General features: G+C 40.3%; 1 protein-coding gene across 9 annotated transcripts in view; it reads left to right on the top strand.

The window, feature by feature from the left end:
- Window positions 1-17,720, top strand: part of LOC139612730 (CUB and sushi domain-containing protein 3-like) — a 223,133-nt gene that overhangs the window by 133,371 nt on the left and 72,042 nt on the right. For 8 of the 9 annotated variants that reach the window (XM_071468639.1, XM_071468635.1, XM_071468637.1 and 5 more), the window contains 8 exons: window positions 2,350-2,474; window positions 2,649-2,745; window positions 3,914-4,018; window positions 12,139-12,257; window positions 13,450-13,519; window positions 15,322-15,438; window positions 15,726-15,935; window positions 16,559-16,747. In XM_071468639.1, the coding sequence (XP_071324740.1) occupies window positions 2,350-2,474; window positions 2,649-2,745; window positions 3,914-4,018; window positions 12,139-12,257; window positions 13,450-13,519; window positions 15,322-15,438; window positions 15,726-15,935; window positions 16,559-16,747 (1,032 nt within the window). The remainder of the gene's footprint in view (window positions 1-2,349; window positions 2,475-2,648; window positions 2,746-3,913; window positions 4,019-12,138; window positions 12,258-13,449; window positions 13,520-15,321; window positions 15,439-15,725; window positions 15,936-16,558; window positions 16,748-17,720) is intronic. The other variant, XM_071468631.1, reaches the window with a different exon arrangement.

The raw sequence follows: 17,720 nt of genomic DNA, 5'->3' as shown, positions 1-17,720 counted from the left end.
GTGAAAAATGGTGTCTCATAACGTGTGTGGTCTCCATGCTTGTCTACCTGCGGTAACTCTGACATATGAGCCTGCCACAGATTGAGATGGGTGGGGAGCATTCAGGCTTTTATGAGTGTCATGATTTCTAATCTCGCTCGACCAATTACATTAACTGACAGCTCAGGGGACTCAAAGGAGCTGTTAAATTATGCTGAAATACTAGATCTTCCCCTGGAACGGCTCTGTAGCTTGTTGTCAAGATTGTGGTCTCTTGCTAGAAAAATTTAAGTTTGTTATTCTTGAAATGGTTTTAATTATATCTCAGACCTTTGTTTCAGCAGTAAAGTTTAGAACTAATAAAAGTATGATATTGAAAAGCAATTATTTTAGTACTCTGTACAAGGGGATTTTGGAGAGCCAGCAGCTAATGATTGAATAGAAAACAAGGTTACTGACAGTGAGTCTGGTTACTCTGTCATGTTATTTAGTGTATAAGCTACACTACAGTACATATTACTATAGATTTTATAGAACTTGACTTTCATTTTTCATTTGCAGAGGTAAATTCAAAACAATTACACAAGCTGTTCTCCTTCAGTTGTGATGCAGAAGTTAATCAGTTTCAATACTGAATACTCTACATGTGACATGTGTTGGCTGAAGATGACATGACTGGTGCAGTGATTATATCAAAGTGTGACTGCTCCACTGTGTCATTGCTGTGAAGTAGAGAGACAGTAGAGAGGTAATTTTCCCTAATTTCTTAGTTGAAATGAAAGGAACAGAGAAGTCACTTCTCTCTCCAATCATGTGTAGCAAAATACTGATAAGTTTGAAATTGTGACAAGCCGATGTTTTTCTTTTTGTCTTTCACATTGAACCCTCCATTGTTTGATAGATATCTAAAACAGTGATTCTCATGGGCCTGTACAAGGTGAGCCCTTGTCCTTGACAAACAGCAGCTGGTTCTTCATTGTGAGAACACGTTGTACTACTCTGCTGAAGGACTTCCTCCCCTCTGAGTGATAGCTTGGTTCATGCTCTTATATTGTAGGAAAAACTTTTCCATGCAAATGCTGGGTAACTTTGAATATCAGAGGGCTGAGACAACAGTTACTTGGTTGGATATAAAAGAAGATAGAAAGTCTATTGTTCCTCTAAACTGCAGTTATGTCTTTAGAAAATCTAAGGAATGCTTATTGTCTGTATGAGGTGCAAAGTGAGAAAAAGAATAAATGAGTTGATACATTTTAGTCACAGCATTTAGATTAAGACGTTTATATCGCTTCTTTTTGGAGTATACAGTATCTGTCAATAATTTTGAAATACAAGCCTCAGCTTAACAGATGTCTGACAAACACAGTCTAGTTGGTGACAGCAGAACAATGGATCTCGGTAGAGCAAAGCAACAATGAAAAGAAAAATACACTTCTGTATCAGACTTCTCTTATTGTGATGATGTAAAAAACTTTGCTGGCTCTCTGCAGAAAGTCATAACAGCCCAGTAGGTCATGGCACATTTCTGTATTAGCCAGCAGAGCTATATTTAAATAGGAAGGAAATGCATTTAGTTTTGTGTTTTGTTGAGTGTAATAATCCAAAGGATTGTCTGCAAGGTAAGGTTACCACAATCCTTAATGGACAAAAAGTGGAGCCAAACACTATGCAGAATGTAGCTGGCTGGAACCTATCTGAAAAGCAATAAAGAAATTGTAGCTGTTAAGGCCCTTTTTCATTTTGTTTTTTTTATCCATACACATTTATGTATCACAGTGCCTGACAATGTCAGCACAAAAGAGGCTGGTGACTCCAATTCAGCATTCATCTGTGAGCTGAGAGGCTCGATAAATATGTTACTCGTGGCACTTGTAGAAATAAGATGCACTTAGACAGGGATAGCATTCACATTTGAAAGATGTGATTTGTGTGGCTTCCAAGAGATAAAATTACACATCATGGTTGAACTATTTACTTCTGTGTAGAGCAAGTGATAAGTGTGCGCTGCAATGTAAGGCTCCATTGAGTATTATATGACAATGATATTATGTGGACATGGATGCATGTTCTAGTTAAAAACCAAAAAAAATAAAGCTAATTTACATAATACAGTGTGAGTAAATCTGTCACTATGAAACTCTAATCGCCTCCCACAAGGTGATTTTACAGATGGTCAATGAAATCTATGTATTAATGGTCATTTGTAGTAGATGGAATTATGCTTTTAAGTGCTTTACAGTTTGCCACTTCCCCACTGTAACCCACTCCTGGCTCAGCAGGTGCATACGTGGATTTATCGTCTCTCAGCATGAGCTTTGTCATGACTCTCTCTCTTTCTCTATTTTTCTCTCTCTGATGTCCTTTGTCTAGTTCCCTGTGGTGGAGTATTAACTGACCGCAGAGGCACCATCCTCTCTCCTGGATACCCGGAGCCATACGCCAACTATCTGAACTGTGCCTGGAAAATCTCAGTTCCTGAGGGAGCTGGTATACAAGTGAGAGGACACAGATGCAGACCTTAGTAGTATCATGTTTGATGAGAGTTAAAAAGATTTGATGGGTGGATTAAATTTTTATATACATTATAAATTATACATACATTAAAGCCATTTTGCTGCTGTTTTTCGTATTTCCTGTATTTTTCATGCTGTCCTTTTCAAATCTTTCAGATTCAAGTTGTGACCTTCGCTACAGAACACAACTGGGACTCCCTGGATTTTTTTGATGGGGTTGATGGCAATGCTCCAAGGCTTGGTAGCTACTCAGGTAAATCTGATACAACTGATTTTTTGTTTTCAGCTCCCTCTTGAATTTCATTCAGACATCACAGGGTCCCTTGCAGCAGACAGATGTGGTAATGGAACAGATGACATTTGGCATGTCCTTTGAGAATGCTTGTCTAAAAACAGCTAAAGAAGTCAAAGAAGAAAAAAAATATCCCTTTTCCTTCACACAGTGTTCTTGTATCTGCAGTAGAGATCTTCATAATCTAGCCCCTGTTTCAGTTTGGAATTTTACAAATGTAATGTTGCCTTAGGGCTCACGCTAATGAAAATGCTGCTCTTGCCACATGGTAACCTACTAAAATCAGGCCATCACATTATTTAGTTGCTGAATCCTAATGTAAGAGGGACTGGTATAGCATAATGACTTCTGCCTCTATATCAGCTAAGTTTTATGAGACTACATGTCAAATATCTCAAGTGGTGAATATCTCATTTTGGAACAAAACTCTTTACATATTGTAATAGCTCCACAGTACAGCTCTCACTGTGCAGGGCAGCACTGCAGCGTGAAAAGGGTGAAGTAGTTTAATTGGCTAGAAATCAATTTTATTGTGGGCTAAAATGATAAAGGTGATTATGATTATATGTAAAAGTCCCATGCAAATTGCAGAAGACATATGCCTGGAACTGAGAAAACGATGCCACACACACACAGAATATTCTGCAGTGCAAATTCCCAGATTTACTGGGGCATGCTTGTCTTCATGGTTGTGATTTTATGAGCCTGACTGAAGGTCCAAAGGAACAATTCTGAGCATGGATTACACCTTTAAAATGTCAAAGAGGGACATCATGTGTGATCCTTTTCAATTCCAATTTTTAGTAGAGACATTAGCAAGTTGATTTTAGTTGCTGTGTATATTGTGTTGAAGTGTCTTTCCAAAACTTCAGAGGATTGTGCTGCTGTCTTGAAATTATAATCTGTGTATCATCTGTATTGTAGCATATATCCTTACTGCTACTAAAAACACAGTATCCAGACTCAGTGATATTTAAACAAAACTAAAGCAGAATTATTATGAGATACACTACTGCAAATGACTGAGGTGCAGTAAATGTTCATGTGTTGCACATATTTTTGATGGTCTTAATTTTTGAATGTGGACTATAGATGGTTTTAACTGTCTCCTCTGTTTTGTATGATACAGGTACAACCATTCCCCAGCTGCTGAACAGCACATCCAACAACTTGTACCTGACCTTCCAGTCTGACATTAGTGTGTCCGCCGCTGGCTTCCACTTGGAGTACACAGGTATGAGGAGAGACGGCTTGTCTGGCTGCCTGTCACTCTGTGTGTGTCTGTTTCTATGTGTCCATCTGCCACTGGCTTCCAGCTGCTGCACAGAGGTATAAGTAGTAAGAGGGACAGCTGCTCTGGGTGGCACAGTTGGACAGAAAGAGTGTGAGGGAGTGAGCAAAGTTTTTTTCTTCCTCTGTATATCCTCTAATTTTTAGTCTTTGTATCTGCTTCTCTGGCATTCTGCATTGTATTTCCCAATGGTGTTGTTTTTAAATCTTCCTATTGCTCCAAGTTAGTGGACCCACATCCTCTTTCATTTGCATTTGCTTGTCTCTCAGCAGGCTGTTCACTTAAGGGCATATTTGCTAAACATTTACCATGCACTAAAATTTAAGACGTGTGGCTGGCCCCAGTGGACAATTTACCAAGTCCTCCCAATCAACAATTGTATAAATAAAAATAGGGGTGATGATCTGCAGGTGATTCATGCAGCGCTTCTGCAGTTATTAGCATTTGTAACCAATTTTCTCACTGTTATCTACATCTCAAGACACTTTCCCTTTGTCTCTTTTAATGTCAGAGTAATTTGTCTTTGTTTTTATGTCTTTGCGCCGGCAACATCTGTGGCCAGAGCGGTCTGTCTATCTGTCCATCCCATTACTGTGAATGTGATATCTCAGAAAGGCCTTGAGGGAAATGTCCTCATATTTGGCACAAAAGATCACTTGGACTCAAGTTGTCAACAGACAAAGGTCAAGGTCACTGTGACCTCACATCTGTCCATTTCTTGCAAATGTGATATCTCAGGAATGCCTGGAGGAAATTTCAATACATCTGGCATAAGTGCTCACTTGGACTCAAGGTTGAACTGGTTAGAATTTGGTAGTCAGAGTTCAAAGGTCAAAGTCTCTGTGGCCACACAAAACACCTTTTTGGCCATAACTGAAGAATTAATTATAACACAATTTAACTCAAATGTCTAATAGGATACACTGATGAAGTCATGACATTTTATGTCCAAGAGGTCAAAGGTCATCTTTACTGTGATATCACAATGTTCTACAAAAACACTTTTCTGCTGGCCATTATTCAGTGCTGTAACTCAGGAACAGACGCAGGGATTCTGACCATATTTCCTGCAACTTGACTGGTTGGCAGAGGCATACAGCTGCAAGGTGCTAATTAAAGTTTTTCTTTTTTTTTCCTTTTTTTTTTGTCTCTAAGGTTAGACAAATTTTAAGTTGTTCCTTTAGCTGTCTCTACCTCACATATGTCTTTCTGCTAGTTTGTTTCATACTACTCATCAACCCATTAAAGCAATTTACAAAAATATATGGCTGTGGGAGACCTATTGTCACACATTTTCTGTGACGTACATCAGAGTAGTGAAAAAGTGCAACCACTGGGAAAGTAAGAGTGGAGAAGACATGAAATATATAATGTTAAGATAAAATAGGAACATGTGGATGCCAGAAAGAAAAGAGAGAAGAAAGAAAGGCCGTGTTGAGAGCTCAGCTAACATATTCAACTTTGACATCCTGTATGTAACGGGACTAAAGAACAGCATGTTTTGAGTAAAATCAGATCAAACTAACAGTCAGTTACCACAAATGTTTTGCAAAACAAAAGCATAAAAAACACTGCTGTCACTGAACGTGCCCTCACTGTCAGTCGTGTCAGTCTGCAAGCATCATACCACTATTGAGAATGACTTCACAGTCATGTTTCTCGCAGTCAGTGCCTCATTTCCACAACACCCTCCTCCTGCTTGGAACCACTCCATGGCTGTGTTTCTCAGTGGGCTCTTTCCTTTCTGTACTAAACGCCTCCCCCACCACCCCTGCCTACTGCTGAGAATCACTTCAGTGCCATGTCTCACAGTCAGCTCTTTCCTCTATGACTGTCATATCATCTGCACATTGTCACTACTGCCTTTGTAAAATGCATTTCCCCATGCTTTGTGTAAACCAGGCTCCAATCAAACACTGTTCTGTTTTTCCTGATGCTCTTCATTTTTCTTAGCTTGCCTGTGTGATCAAGCTGTTGCTTCTCCATAGTACCCTCATTAAGTATTTCTGTTTTTGTGGTCTGTTGTTTTCAATTTTGTGACGTTCTAGTCTACTGCTCATAGCAGTGTTCAACGTCTGATTTGTTTGGTCAAATTAAAACAATCCTCTGCTCTGACCTCTAGCCGGTTGTATCTTTGTGTATTATTTTCAGCCTTTGGTTAGCTTGAACCACACTGCAGTTTTTAGCTGCAAATTAATGCTCTGAATGCTCAGTACAGTGGGAGGAAAAAGGCAAGAGGGATTGATACAGACCCAGCCAGCCAACCATCCGTTTTAAAATGTTTCCTTTGGGTGATTGTTGCAGTCCATTGAGACAGTCATAAAAATCCTGTATACCACCAATCACCACAGCTTCTTAAGAACCAAGTGTTTAACCAGCTCTCTAAGGCAGACAGTGTGCTATAGTTGAAAACAAAATTGGCGCTTTTCAGAGGTAATGTGGCAGTTTGCATCCCATATAAAGTTCCACACTGAGCTTCAGTTGCCCCAGCCTACAGAGGCCTATATTTCAGTCATACCACTTGTACAACATTATATGTTACTGCTGGGTGGTATGACCAAAAATTTGTATCACTGTGTCTTTTAAGATTCTGACAGTTTCATAGTTTATAATGAAGGTTTTAATTATAGGGTTTGCGTGGGCTGACAAATTGATACAATATACAGTGCATCTGGAAAGTATTCACAGCGCTTCACTTTTTCCACATTTTGTTATGTTACAGCTTTATTCCAAAATGGATTAAATTCATTTTTTACCTCAAAATTCTACCCACACATACAATACCCCATAATGACAAAGTGAAAAAAGTTTGCTTGAAACTTCTGCAAATTTATTAAAAATTAAAAAACAAAAATATGACATGTACATAAGTATTCACAGCCTTTGCTCAATACTTTGTTGAAGCCCCTTTGGCAGCAATTACAGCTTCAAGTCTTTTTGAGTATGAAGCTACAAGCTTGGCACACCTATTTTTGGGCAGTTTCTCCCATTCTTCTTTGCAGAACCTCTCATGCTCCATCAGGTTGGATGGGAAGCGTCGGTGCACAGCCATTTTCAGATCTCTCCAGAGATGTTCAATCGGGTTCAAGTCTGGGCTCTGGCTGGGCCACTCAAGGGCATTCACAGAGTTATCCTGAAGCCACTCCTTTGTTATCTTGGCTGTGTGCTTAGGGTCGTTGTCCTGTTGGAAGATGAACCTTCGCCCCAGTCCGAGGTCTAGAGCGCTCTGGAGAAGGTTATCATCAAGGATGTCTCCACACATTGCTGCATTCATCTTTCCCTCGACCCTGACTAGTCTCCCAGTTCCTGCTGCCGAAAAACATCCCCACAGCATGATGCTGCCACCACCATGCTTCACTGTAGGGATGGTATTGGCCAGGTGATGAGCGGTACCTGGTTTCCTCCAGACATGACACTTGGCATTCAGGCCAAAGAGTTCAAGATTTGTTTCATCAGACCAGAGAATTTTGTTTCTCATGATCTGAGAGTCCTTCAGGTGCCTTTTGGCAAACTCCAGGCAGGCTGTCATGTGCCTTTTACTGAGGAGTGGCTTCTGTCTGGCCACTCTACCATACGGGCCTGATTGGTGGAGTGCTGCAGAAATGGTTTACCTTCTGGAAGGTTCTCCTCTCTCCACAGAGCAACGCTGGAGCACTGTCAGAGTGACCATCGGGTTGTTGGTCAACTCCCTGACTAAGGCCCTTCTGCCCCGATCGCTCAGATTGGCCGGGCGGCCAGCTCTAGGAAGAGTCCTGGTGGTTCCAAACTACTTCCATTTACGGATGACGGAGGCCACATTGGGACCTTCAATGCTGCAGAAACTTTTCTCTGCCCTTCCCCAGATCTGTGCCTCGATACAATCCTGTCTCGGAGGTCTACAGGCAATTCCTTGGACTTCACAGCTTGGTTTGTGCTCTGACATGCACTGTCAACAATGGGACCTTACATAGACAGGTGTGTGCCTTTCCAAATCATGTCCAGTCAACTGAATTTACCACAGGTGGAGGCATACCACCGATCAAGTTGTAGAAACATCTGAAGGTAACCGGATGCACCTGAGGTCAATTTTGACTGTCATGGCAAAGGCTGTGAATACTTATGTATGTGTGATTTTTTTGTTTTTTATTCTTTAATATATTTGCAAAAATTTCAGGCAAACTTTTTTCACTTTGTCATTATGGGGTATTGTGTGTAGAATTTTGATGTAAAAAATGAATTTAATCCATTTTGGAATAAGGCTGTAACATAATGAAATGTGGAAAAAGTGAAGTGCTGTGAATACTTTCTGGATGCACTGTATATGAAATATTCATACATATGGGAAATTTTAAATTGGTATACTGGATGTCCTGGTATACTGGCCAGCACTACTATATATGGTCATTGCATTTTTCGGAAAATGCAAATCTCACTCCACACAAACAGATCTCCTTAATAATGCGCTCTTCAGGTAAATTGTTATCATTTAAAATAATTATCAAAGCTGCACGTTTACGTGTACTGTAGATGGATAGATAGATAGATTGATAGATTGAGGGCTAGATAAGTAGAAAGAAAGAAAGAAAGACAGACAGATAGAATACTTGATCAATCCCGAGGGGAAATTCAGATTGTCTCGTAGCTTGTTAATGTATTCAGTTAAGATTAGAGTCTGTGTCATGATCCACTGCCTTTGACTGAGGTGTCTCTAGAGTTTACTCAGACTGATGTGAAAAACAAACAAACAAAAAAAATCATCCAGTGAGTGACAGTTCTGTGAACGGAAACACCTTGTTGATGAGAGAGGTCAGAGAATGGCCAGACTAGTTGGATCTGACAGAGAGGCTACAGTAACTCAGATAGCCACTCTCTACAGCTACTGTGAGCAGAAAAGCATCTCAGAATGCACAACACATCCAACCTCAAGACGGGCTGCAGCAGCAGAAGACCACGTTTGGTTCCACTCCTGTCAGCCAAGAACAGAAATCTGAGGCTTTAGTGAGCACAGGCTCACCAAAACTGGACAGCTGAAAACTGGAAAAACATAATCTGGTTTGATGAATTCGGATTTCTGCTGGTAGGATCCCAGTTTGGCATTAATAGCGTGAATCCATGGTGCACTTTAGGCCCCTTAACACCAATCAATCATTGTTTGATTGCTACATCCCATCTGAGTATTGTTGCTGAGCATATGCATCCCTGTATGGCCACGATCTACCTTTTTTTTTTAATTTATTTACCTTCATTTCATTTCTTCAAAAGGCTACTTCCAGCATGATAATGCACCATGTCACAAAGCTATTGTTGTCTCAAACTGGTTTCATGAACACGATGTTGAGTTCAGTGAACCTAAGTGACCTCCTCACTCACTAGATCTGAATCTAGTAGATCACCTTTGGGATGTGGTAGAACGTGATATTTGCAGCATGAATGTGCAGCTGACTAATCTGCAGTGCACTGTGAGCTAGGTGCACAGAGGGGGGCATCAGGTCATGTGCTTAGTTTCAGAGACGCCTCTCCTGGTAACTCACTGCATTGAAAATGATGAAAGAAGCTGATGATTAATTGAGTGCCACACTTGACTCCACTTTCAGATGTCTCTACAATTAGTGTATTCATCATGATGGTAAAATCAACAATATTGTTTTTGTTTGAAAATTAATTTCATCCTTATTTTGATGCTCTTGGTTAATGGCAACAATCACCTGGTTGTCAAACTGACCAGACTAGTTGTATTATTTTATTTATGAAACCAGCAAAATTTCAATTTATTGATGGTTAAGGATGAGAATGGTGATCAGCATAGAGAGGAAGATAATGTTGGGATGATTGAGATTTTGATGATTACAATTCATAGTTTCTAGATTAAGATATCATTAGGTATTGAATGACTGAGGCAGAAACTTTACCACACTCTGTGTATGCCACCAGCCACCTAAAGCATGTCCTTATTGACTGTGCTGTTGAGAAGTGTGTATAATGCCAGTACTATACTTTGTAACCTGGAACCATCATTTGCTGTTGTATTTGTGTGTACCCTTACAAAGAGACTTCTTTTCCACTCAGTAAACAGTTCTTTATCATGTGACCTGCATCAAACCGTGGTAGCTCACTTGGATTAGCTTGGAATATTTTTGCAGCTAACCTTGTCCTACTTTTTTACACTCTGGACTGTTTTCTTGACAGGTCCAATTTAAAATTTAAAATGAAATAATTAAATGTATGCTAATTCACATATTAAATTGAAAACAAGAGCAGATAAAACTCAACTTAGTAAGGCATCTTGTTGAAAATATCAAGCATGCTTAATAAGGATGGGACACCTTCCAGACACAGTTGCACTTTCAGGAACAATGGGTGTCGACCTTCTTGCAGCAGGGTGACAACAGTCCCTGATAAAATATGTATTCTGACAGTGACTAGGACCCATCTGGAGCACAATGGGAACCAGTGCTGTCTGTTTGTGGGCACCCTGATCATAGTGCAAAGGTATATTTGTGCCCAGTTGGTACACTGCCCCTTTACTGTGTATGTTTGATATGACTGATAAACATAGGTTTAATTCAGGTGTTGTTGATTGTTCCCTATAGTTAGGACACATGATTATTTCATGAAACTGTTTAATTTATAGCTCCATTTCTTCATGACTTATTTCATGGCAGCCTTACACTATGGCAGCAAACACTGCTTAATGAATTGCATCACACAAATCAATTAAAAATTTCAAAGTCATTTAAATTTGTTGAAGTAATACTTTTATTTAGACCCAAAACTTCACAACTTCAAAGAATCCACCCACCCCACTTGTGCAGTAGCTGTTCTTCAGTTGTTGCATCTGTGGCTGCTCTCATATTCAGCTCCCTGCTCTGTGCCTCTTAGATTACTGTCTCCTCTCTATCTTTCACTAAATGATGAGTGGAGTGGCCACTCCTGTTGTTCAGAGGTGTGAAGAGTTGCCTATGAATTGTTCGGAATCTTGTGTGGCCATTTCAGCTGCTGTGTTTATATTCAACCACCCACCTTCTTGTTTGGACCTGTTAACTCTCTGAGTGGGCTTGTATGTGAGTGTTTGTACATTTTCATACATATTTTTCTTTTATGAGTAGTGTGAGTGTGTGTTATCTGTGCCTACGCATAGGTGGATATACATTGGTCTTTTTATGTACTGCTGTGTTTGTATATCCTCCTTCCCACTACTTCCTCACGGCCTGTTTACTAATAATGTGTCAAGAAAAAACCTTATGTATGAATGTATATGTGCTTTTTATTTCTCCTCTTTTAATGCTGAATCAGTTCAGCAGACTATTTTAATGTACCTTTAAGCATCCTAATAAGCATTCAGACAACCTATTGACAGGTAACTTGTGTCACTTGATAAACTTAAATAAGCTTTAATTAAGGAAGTGTGAGATGTGTTCTTCTCTGCCTGCAAATCTGAATTTTTGTGTATTTAGTTTAGTCACTTTTAGGACAAACGAAACTAAACTTTGATATATTTCTGTCTTTCTATTTTTTTTAAAATTTATTTATTTTTTTTAAAGTGAATGTAGCTTAGATTTACCTCAAATACCCCAAAGCTCGGATAACCATTGCTCTTATGCCATAAAAACACTATATCAGGCCTCTTAGTTCCTGAAAAGTGGAACTGTAATCACTTTTGTTCCAATGGAGCTCAATGCCTCTGTCAAGTAATACTTAAGGGAATGCTTTGTAATTTCACTGTGATTGCTTCAGATCACAGTCGGAAGGATTTTGCGATTATAGCCACCAGTAGAATAACTTTGTGGCTTGTCCCAGTTTCTAAATGTGATGATGGGGTGGGGGGGGACTCAATTATTATGCAATTACAAGCTTATTAAAATGAGGCACTGTGTAATTACATGTTAAAACATTTTTAATTTAATTATTTACTTTTCTCCATAGGTATTGGGTGATTAAATGTAAATGATAACATGAAATGTACAATGGATGTTCAACAATGAAACAATGTCAAATGCTTTGACCATTTGCAGGTCTTGATTGTATCCATATTGTGCAGAAGAATGATCGCTGTCCACACTTGTGTGTTGTGACTCTGTCCTAAGCAATAGGTTTGGATTCGTGCCCAGAACCGCTGCCTCCCAGTAACGGCCAAAAAGTGGGTGACCGCTACACTGTGGGTGACATGGTCTCCTTCCTGTGTGATCAAGGCTTCTTGTTGCAGGTAGGTGAAAGCATTGAGTGGTAGTAAATCAGATAAGTCTGTCGAGGCAGCTCTCTTATATTTATGATAGGTGAATCATATCTACCTGCCGGGAGTGACAATTTCAAGGAAATACCCCAAAGGATGAGTGTGTCAAGGTAGCGTTAGAAAATACTTTTTATGACATTTGTGTTTGTGAGTAAGTGCATGAAAAAAATGTGTGAATGCACAAGGGGGATAACTGTCTGTGTTTTAATGCTTGCATCTTTATAGTGTGTGTGTGTACTGTGCTTGTCTGCGTAGATGCCTAGATGTTTGTGTGAGTGTGTGCTTTTGCAAAGCAGCTTTAACTTCCTCCAATTCTCCCCGAGTAGATACTGTAGTGGTGGCGTTTTGAGCTGTGGAACTTTCCAAGGCCATGGGCAATGGATTGTGTTAACAGTCGTCTCACTAATCCCACACCGATTTTTCTTCCCGGGTCTGGGCATTCATTTCTTCTCACATTCTCTCTGGACCAACCAGCAGCTTCATATACACATCTTCAGGCTGAGTGTCTGAATACCAGAAATAGACTGCAGGCCATTGTGGAAACAAAAGCACAAGTATGATGCGTTTGAGTTCAGATACATCTTGTGTGTGTGTGTGTGTGTGTGTGTGTGTGTGTGTGGTGCAACTGTACAAGCACACCATATTTCATAGATGTTGGTTTTCAAGTTTGGTATTAGTGTAAATCTTAGCTAGAGCTTGTATATGTATGTGTACATTTTAACTAACATTTTAATGATTAAAACAAATACAGTGCAATGAATATTTTACAGATGATTAACCTATAATATCCACCACTATGAGACTATTTTTTTATTTCTAATAGAAAACAAGTCTGGAAGCAGGATGTTTGTATTTTCTTGTTCTCTTAGGCTGTAGCACACCTCTCTGTGGTCAGACGCCAGGTGGTACTCTTGCTGCCCTGCTAACAGTGAGAAGTCTGTCTCCTACTTTTGATTCCATCAAATATTTACACACAAGACCTTGAGAAGAGGATTTTGAGAATTACAAAACACTGACTGTTAACAAATTCCAAAGATCCACAGGACAGACGTAAAATCTGCTGGAAAAACCTGTTGGTTTGATCCCTTGGTGTTCATTTTCTTTTGTTGTTTTCACTGCATGATATTTCGTTGAATGTATTGTTTTTGTTTGTTTTCCTCAACAGGGTAATGCATATATTACCTGCATGCCTGGTCCTGTCAGAAGATGGAATTACCCCGTACCTTTGTGTTTAGGTAATGTATTGTTTTCTACAGTCCAACATCAACAGGATACAGGGTTTCAATGAGGTGATATTGTGGACAACAAAAGCATATTTGTTGAATCAAACACAGACACACTCTCTTTCTTTTGTCTTTTTTCATTCACCTTTTTTCATTGACTTTTTCCTAGTTCATCTTCTTTTGCTTTTTTATATTTCTCCCATGCCAATACTTCACTCATACACAGCTACACAATAGATCAATGGCCTCACAGTGGACTTGTCATTGTATTAGGGAAAGCAACAATTTCATTGTAAGATTAGAGAAGGGGATGATGGGTGGGCATGGTGGTCTTGGGGGGTTGGGATTATGAATTTTCTGCTTTCCCCTTTAGTTGAAGGCTTTGCACCATCTCAGTGTGTTGTTTAATTTTTGATCCCCCTGATGAGAGTCTCTAGACTCCCCTGACACTTCCTCTGAAGTTGATTGCCACAGTGATAGATTCCAAAGATTACTAAGGAAGTGCTCCACTTTCTATTTTGACACCTCACTGTTCCGTTGCCCCCAATTACACTTGAACACCAGCTCACACACATAATAGTGCATGCACACCCCCAGTACATATAAACATGCGGACAAAAATAGACGCTTTTTCATGCAAGTACACACTCAGTTTGCTCTTCATGTAAATGTTCTGTCCCTGTGGTTTTCACAGTTCACTGCAGACATAAATCCCAGCTTTACTGTTGACAGGCCTGTTCTTGAGTGCGTGTGCTCGCTCGTTAGCTCAGCTCCTCTCTCGTCTGCATTGCATACGCTGATCCCAACACCCCGGGATCTGTATTCACTTTGTTGCTGATAAACTCACATCAAAGTGGTTGCGTGCCCCTGCACAAACAGCATAACATCCTCATAAGTGCCTCTCCTCTCCTCTTCGCTTTCATTTCATACAAAAACAGGTCAAGCAGGTTTACCCCACCAGGAACACAATTAAATCCCAAGATCCCAAGATAGTTTTTTCTCCATTCTGGCCTTGTGTGATAGTCCCCAAAGAAATGGCAGCAGAACCCCTTGTGTTTCAAACCATTTGCCACATAAATGGGCCTGTTTAGATTGGGATGGGAAAAAGAGGAATAATTCAGCTACAAGTTTACATTGATGCCTCTGGTGACAGTAATTGTATTACACCTGGGTGTTTAAGTACGACTATGGCATGTGCCACAGGAGGGGAGGGGATGAGTGTAACCTTCACAGCAAGCTGAAGTGTTCTCTAATGCACAGTCAAAGAAGAGAGGTGGCATGTTGCAGGGGGAGGGTGAAGTAATCACCGCCACTGCTGAGCACAACTGTGGTGCTGCACTGAATATTGACTCCCTCATTTATTTTAATTTAAAGCACCACCAAACAAGGAATGTGCCTCAGTCTGTCATTTTTTTCACAAATGCCCTTATGGAGCATAATACACACAGTCAAGCAGAGATGTACAAGCACAATTCATAGACGTGCGTAAACACAAAGACACACCCCAACCCAATCTGAAGCTCATAAAGCACAAGTAAAGGACTTAATTTTCTCTCTTTCCCCCCGTACAGTCTGCATGTAAACACATGAGAACATGCACATAGGAGCACATGTGGTAAATGCACACATAACCATTTATCTTTCTTGTACACATACACAGCACTCTTGCATGTCCTGCAACTTGCACACACATACACAATGCTCTTTGCCCTCCCTGCATATTCTCCCCCTTAGTCATTGTTTTTCTTTGTTTTCCCATTGAGCTGTTCTGTTGAGAAGTGACATGTTCTTTCTCCTTGGTTGGTCTCCCTCAGCTCAGTGTGGCGGGTCTATGACAGACTTCAGCGGCGTCATCCTCAGCCCCGGCTTCCCAGGGAATTACCAGAGCAGCCTGGACTGCAGCTGGAGAGTTCAGCTCCCTATTGGCTTCGGTCTGTCATCTCCCCTCTGTCTTCTCCTTTCTTCTTCTCCTCTCTTTCTCTCTTTTGTCCTGCTAATTCTTCTATCCTGCTCTCTTCTGCTTTGTTCTGTTTACTCCTCCTCTCCTCTCCTCATTGTGTTAGATAAGAACCTGGTAGTTTTATGAATGTTGTTAACATTCAATTTGAGGTAACATCCTACTACAGTACTTGAAAGGAACATACGCATTCTTTCACTCACTTTATCCATTAATTCTTGAAATGTTCTCCTACATTAACCTCTTGTTTCTGCTTTTTAGGGATCCATCTGCAGTTTCTGAACTTCTCAACAGAACCTGTTCATGACTATCTGGAGGTGCGAAGTGGGAGTCTGGACACAGGAACAGTGATTGATCGGTTCAGTGGCTCTGTGGTCCCCAACTCCCTTTTTAGCACCACCCACGAGACCACTCTCTTCTTCCACAGCGATTACTCCCAGAACAAACCTGGCTTCCACATTGTTTACCAGGGTGAGGAGGCAAGATTGGTGTTATCACAGCAGCAGCTGAAAAAGTGAATGAGTTGAAGAGTTTGCTAATAGAACACTTAAAAGACTATTAGTCTTATTTTGACCAGAAACAGTGATTAGTCCTGCAAGGCAGATGTTTCTAGTGAGATTGAAAGATTAAAAAAAGTTTAAGAATAAAAAAATCAATACTGACCTCTTTCACATTCACCAGCACATACCCTTGAATAGAAAGTGTTATGCCAGTGCTATGTCAGTGCGGTATTTTGTATGTGTTAAAGCCAGTGTGGAAAATAAATATTAGTAAAAGACTGCCAACATGACACAATTTAGAATTTTTTGGACAAAACCTTGCATTTTCAAAATGATGAAAGAAAAATAACCAGACACACATTTTTCAGTTTATCAAGGTTTAGAAAGGGCTTTAACCACCATCGGAAGGAAAGATGTTTCCAGCTAATGAAAGTGAGCAGTTTAACTTAACTAAGTTCAATAATCTCTGTTGAAGTTCTGAATCATACCTATTGCAGTACGCAGTATTATAGTGGTAGTGTCTTTTATTATTTGCTCTCTGGAATCTGTTCCATAACCTCCTCTGCTTTGTGTGGGTTTGATTTTTTTCCCCAGCATATGAGCTACAGAGGTGTCCGGACCCACGACCATTTCGTAACGGCATAGTGATTGGTCAGGACTACAGTGTGGGGATGACTATTTCCTTTGAGTGCCTGCCGGGTTACACTCTGCTGGGAGAGCCTTCTCTCACATGTCTGCATGGAGTCAGCAGAAACTGGAATCACCCCGTACCTCGCTGCGAAGGTGACTGGCTAGTGTCTTTTATAGTCACAACAGGTGGTGTTCACCTGTGTCACTAGTGCAGAAAAAAATAACCTACATCTACAGAATCACCAAATTATATTTATCAGTCATGAAATTCCTTCTCTTTTATGTTTTTCTGTCACTGTTTCCTCAAACTCAGTGGGGAAATATATTTAAATAAATGTGTGCAAACAAATCCTTTAGAAAGTCATGCATACTACTTTCTGAGAGACAGACTGAAGTAAAGACAAAGACACTTTTCCATCGTCATTACCCACTCAAAATAAGGTCTTTGAAGTTATTTCAAATGGAAGAATACATGTCTTTCAGTCTGCTTGTTGTCACGTCCTTTATTCTGGCACATTAAGGCATCTGGCTCACTTTTACCACCAACGTACAGCAGCACCACTTTAGTGAACTATAAACTGATACAGCCCATTATAATGATATATGCAGCATTTGCAAGTCTTTATTACAAAGCTGATTACGCCTGTCTCTGTTGTAAATTTCAAGGAGACTTCTCTGGTGTTTCTTAGGTATGATAAATTACGTCTTTCCTCTCATCAGTTAAGTGAAGCAGTACCTATAGGTTTCGTATTTGTGTGAGAAAAATAGTTTTGTTTTGCTCTCTAGACACCATATTGTCCCTGTCGAGTTTACAGTTGTTTTTGATCTTGAGGGCACTGCTTTGGCTTTGACTCCTAGTTCAAAGTCAAATTTTAGCACATTCCCTCTGACGGGGTATGACGGGGTATGACGGGGGGGGGGGGGGGGGGGGGTATTGTGAGAGCCACTCAGTGTCATCAAGTTCAGGGCAACCAGTAACCATCCCCTGCATATCAAACAGGTGCCCCCCCCCCCCCCCCCCCCCCCCATCAACAGTTAGTTTTGATACAGCCATAAAAGCAAGTTTTATAACATGAGGTAAATCAAAGACTGACTTACTATTTTTATCCACCCTCTCTTACGTATT

Source organism: Trachinotus anak, unplaced genomic scaffold (assembly GCF_046630095.1).
Source record: "Trachinotus anak isolate AG129_WGS33_773 ecotype Australia unplaced genomic scaffold, CSIRO_AGI_Tana_v1 ptg000032l, whole genome shotgun sequence".
In the NCBI taxonomy this organism is placed as follows: domain Eukaryota; kingdom Metazoa; phylum Chordata; class Actinopteri; order Carangiformes; family Carangidae; genus Trachinotus; species Trachinotus anak.
The sequence above is the reverse complement of the archived record's forward strand: the minus strand, read 5'-3'. Positions and strand labels throughout refer to the sequence as shown.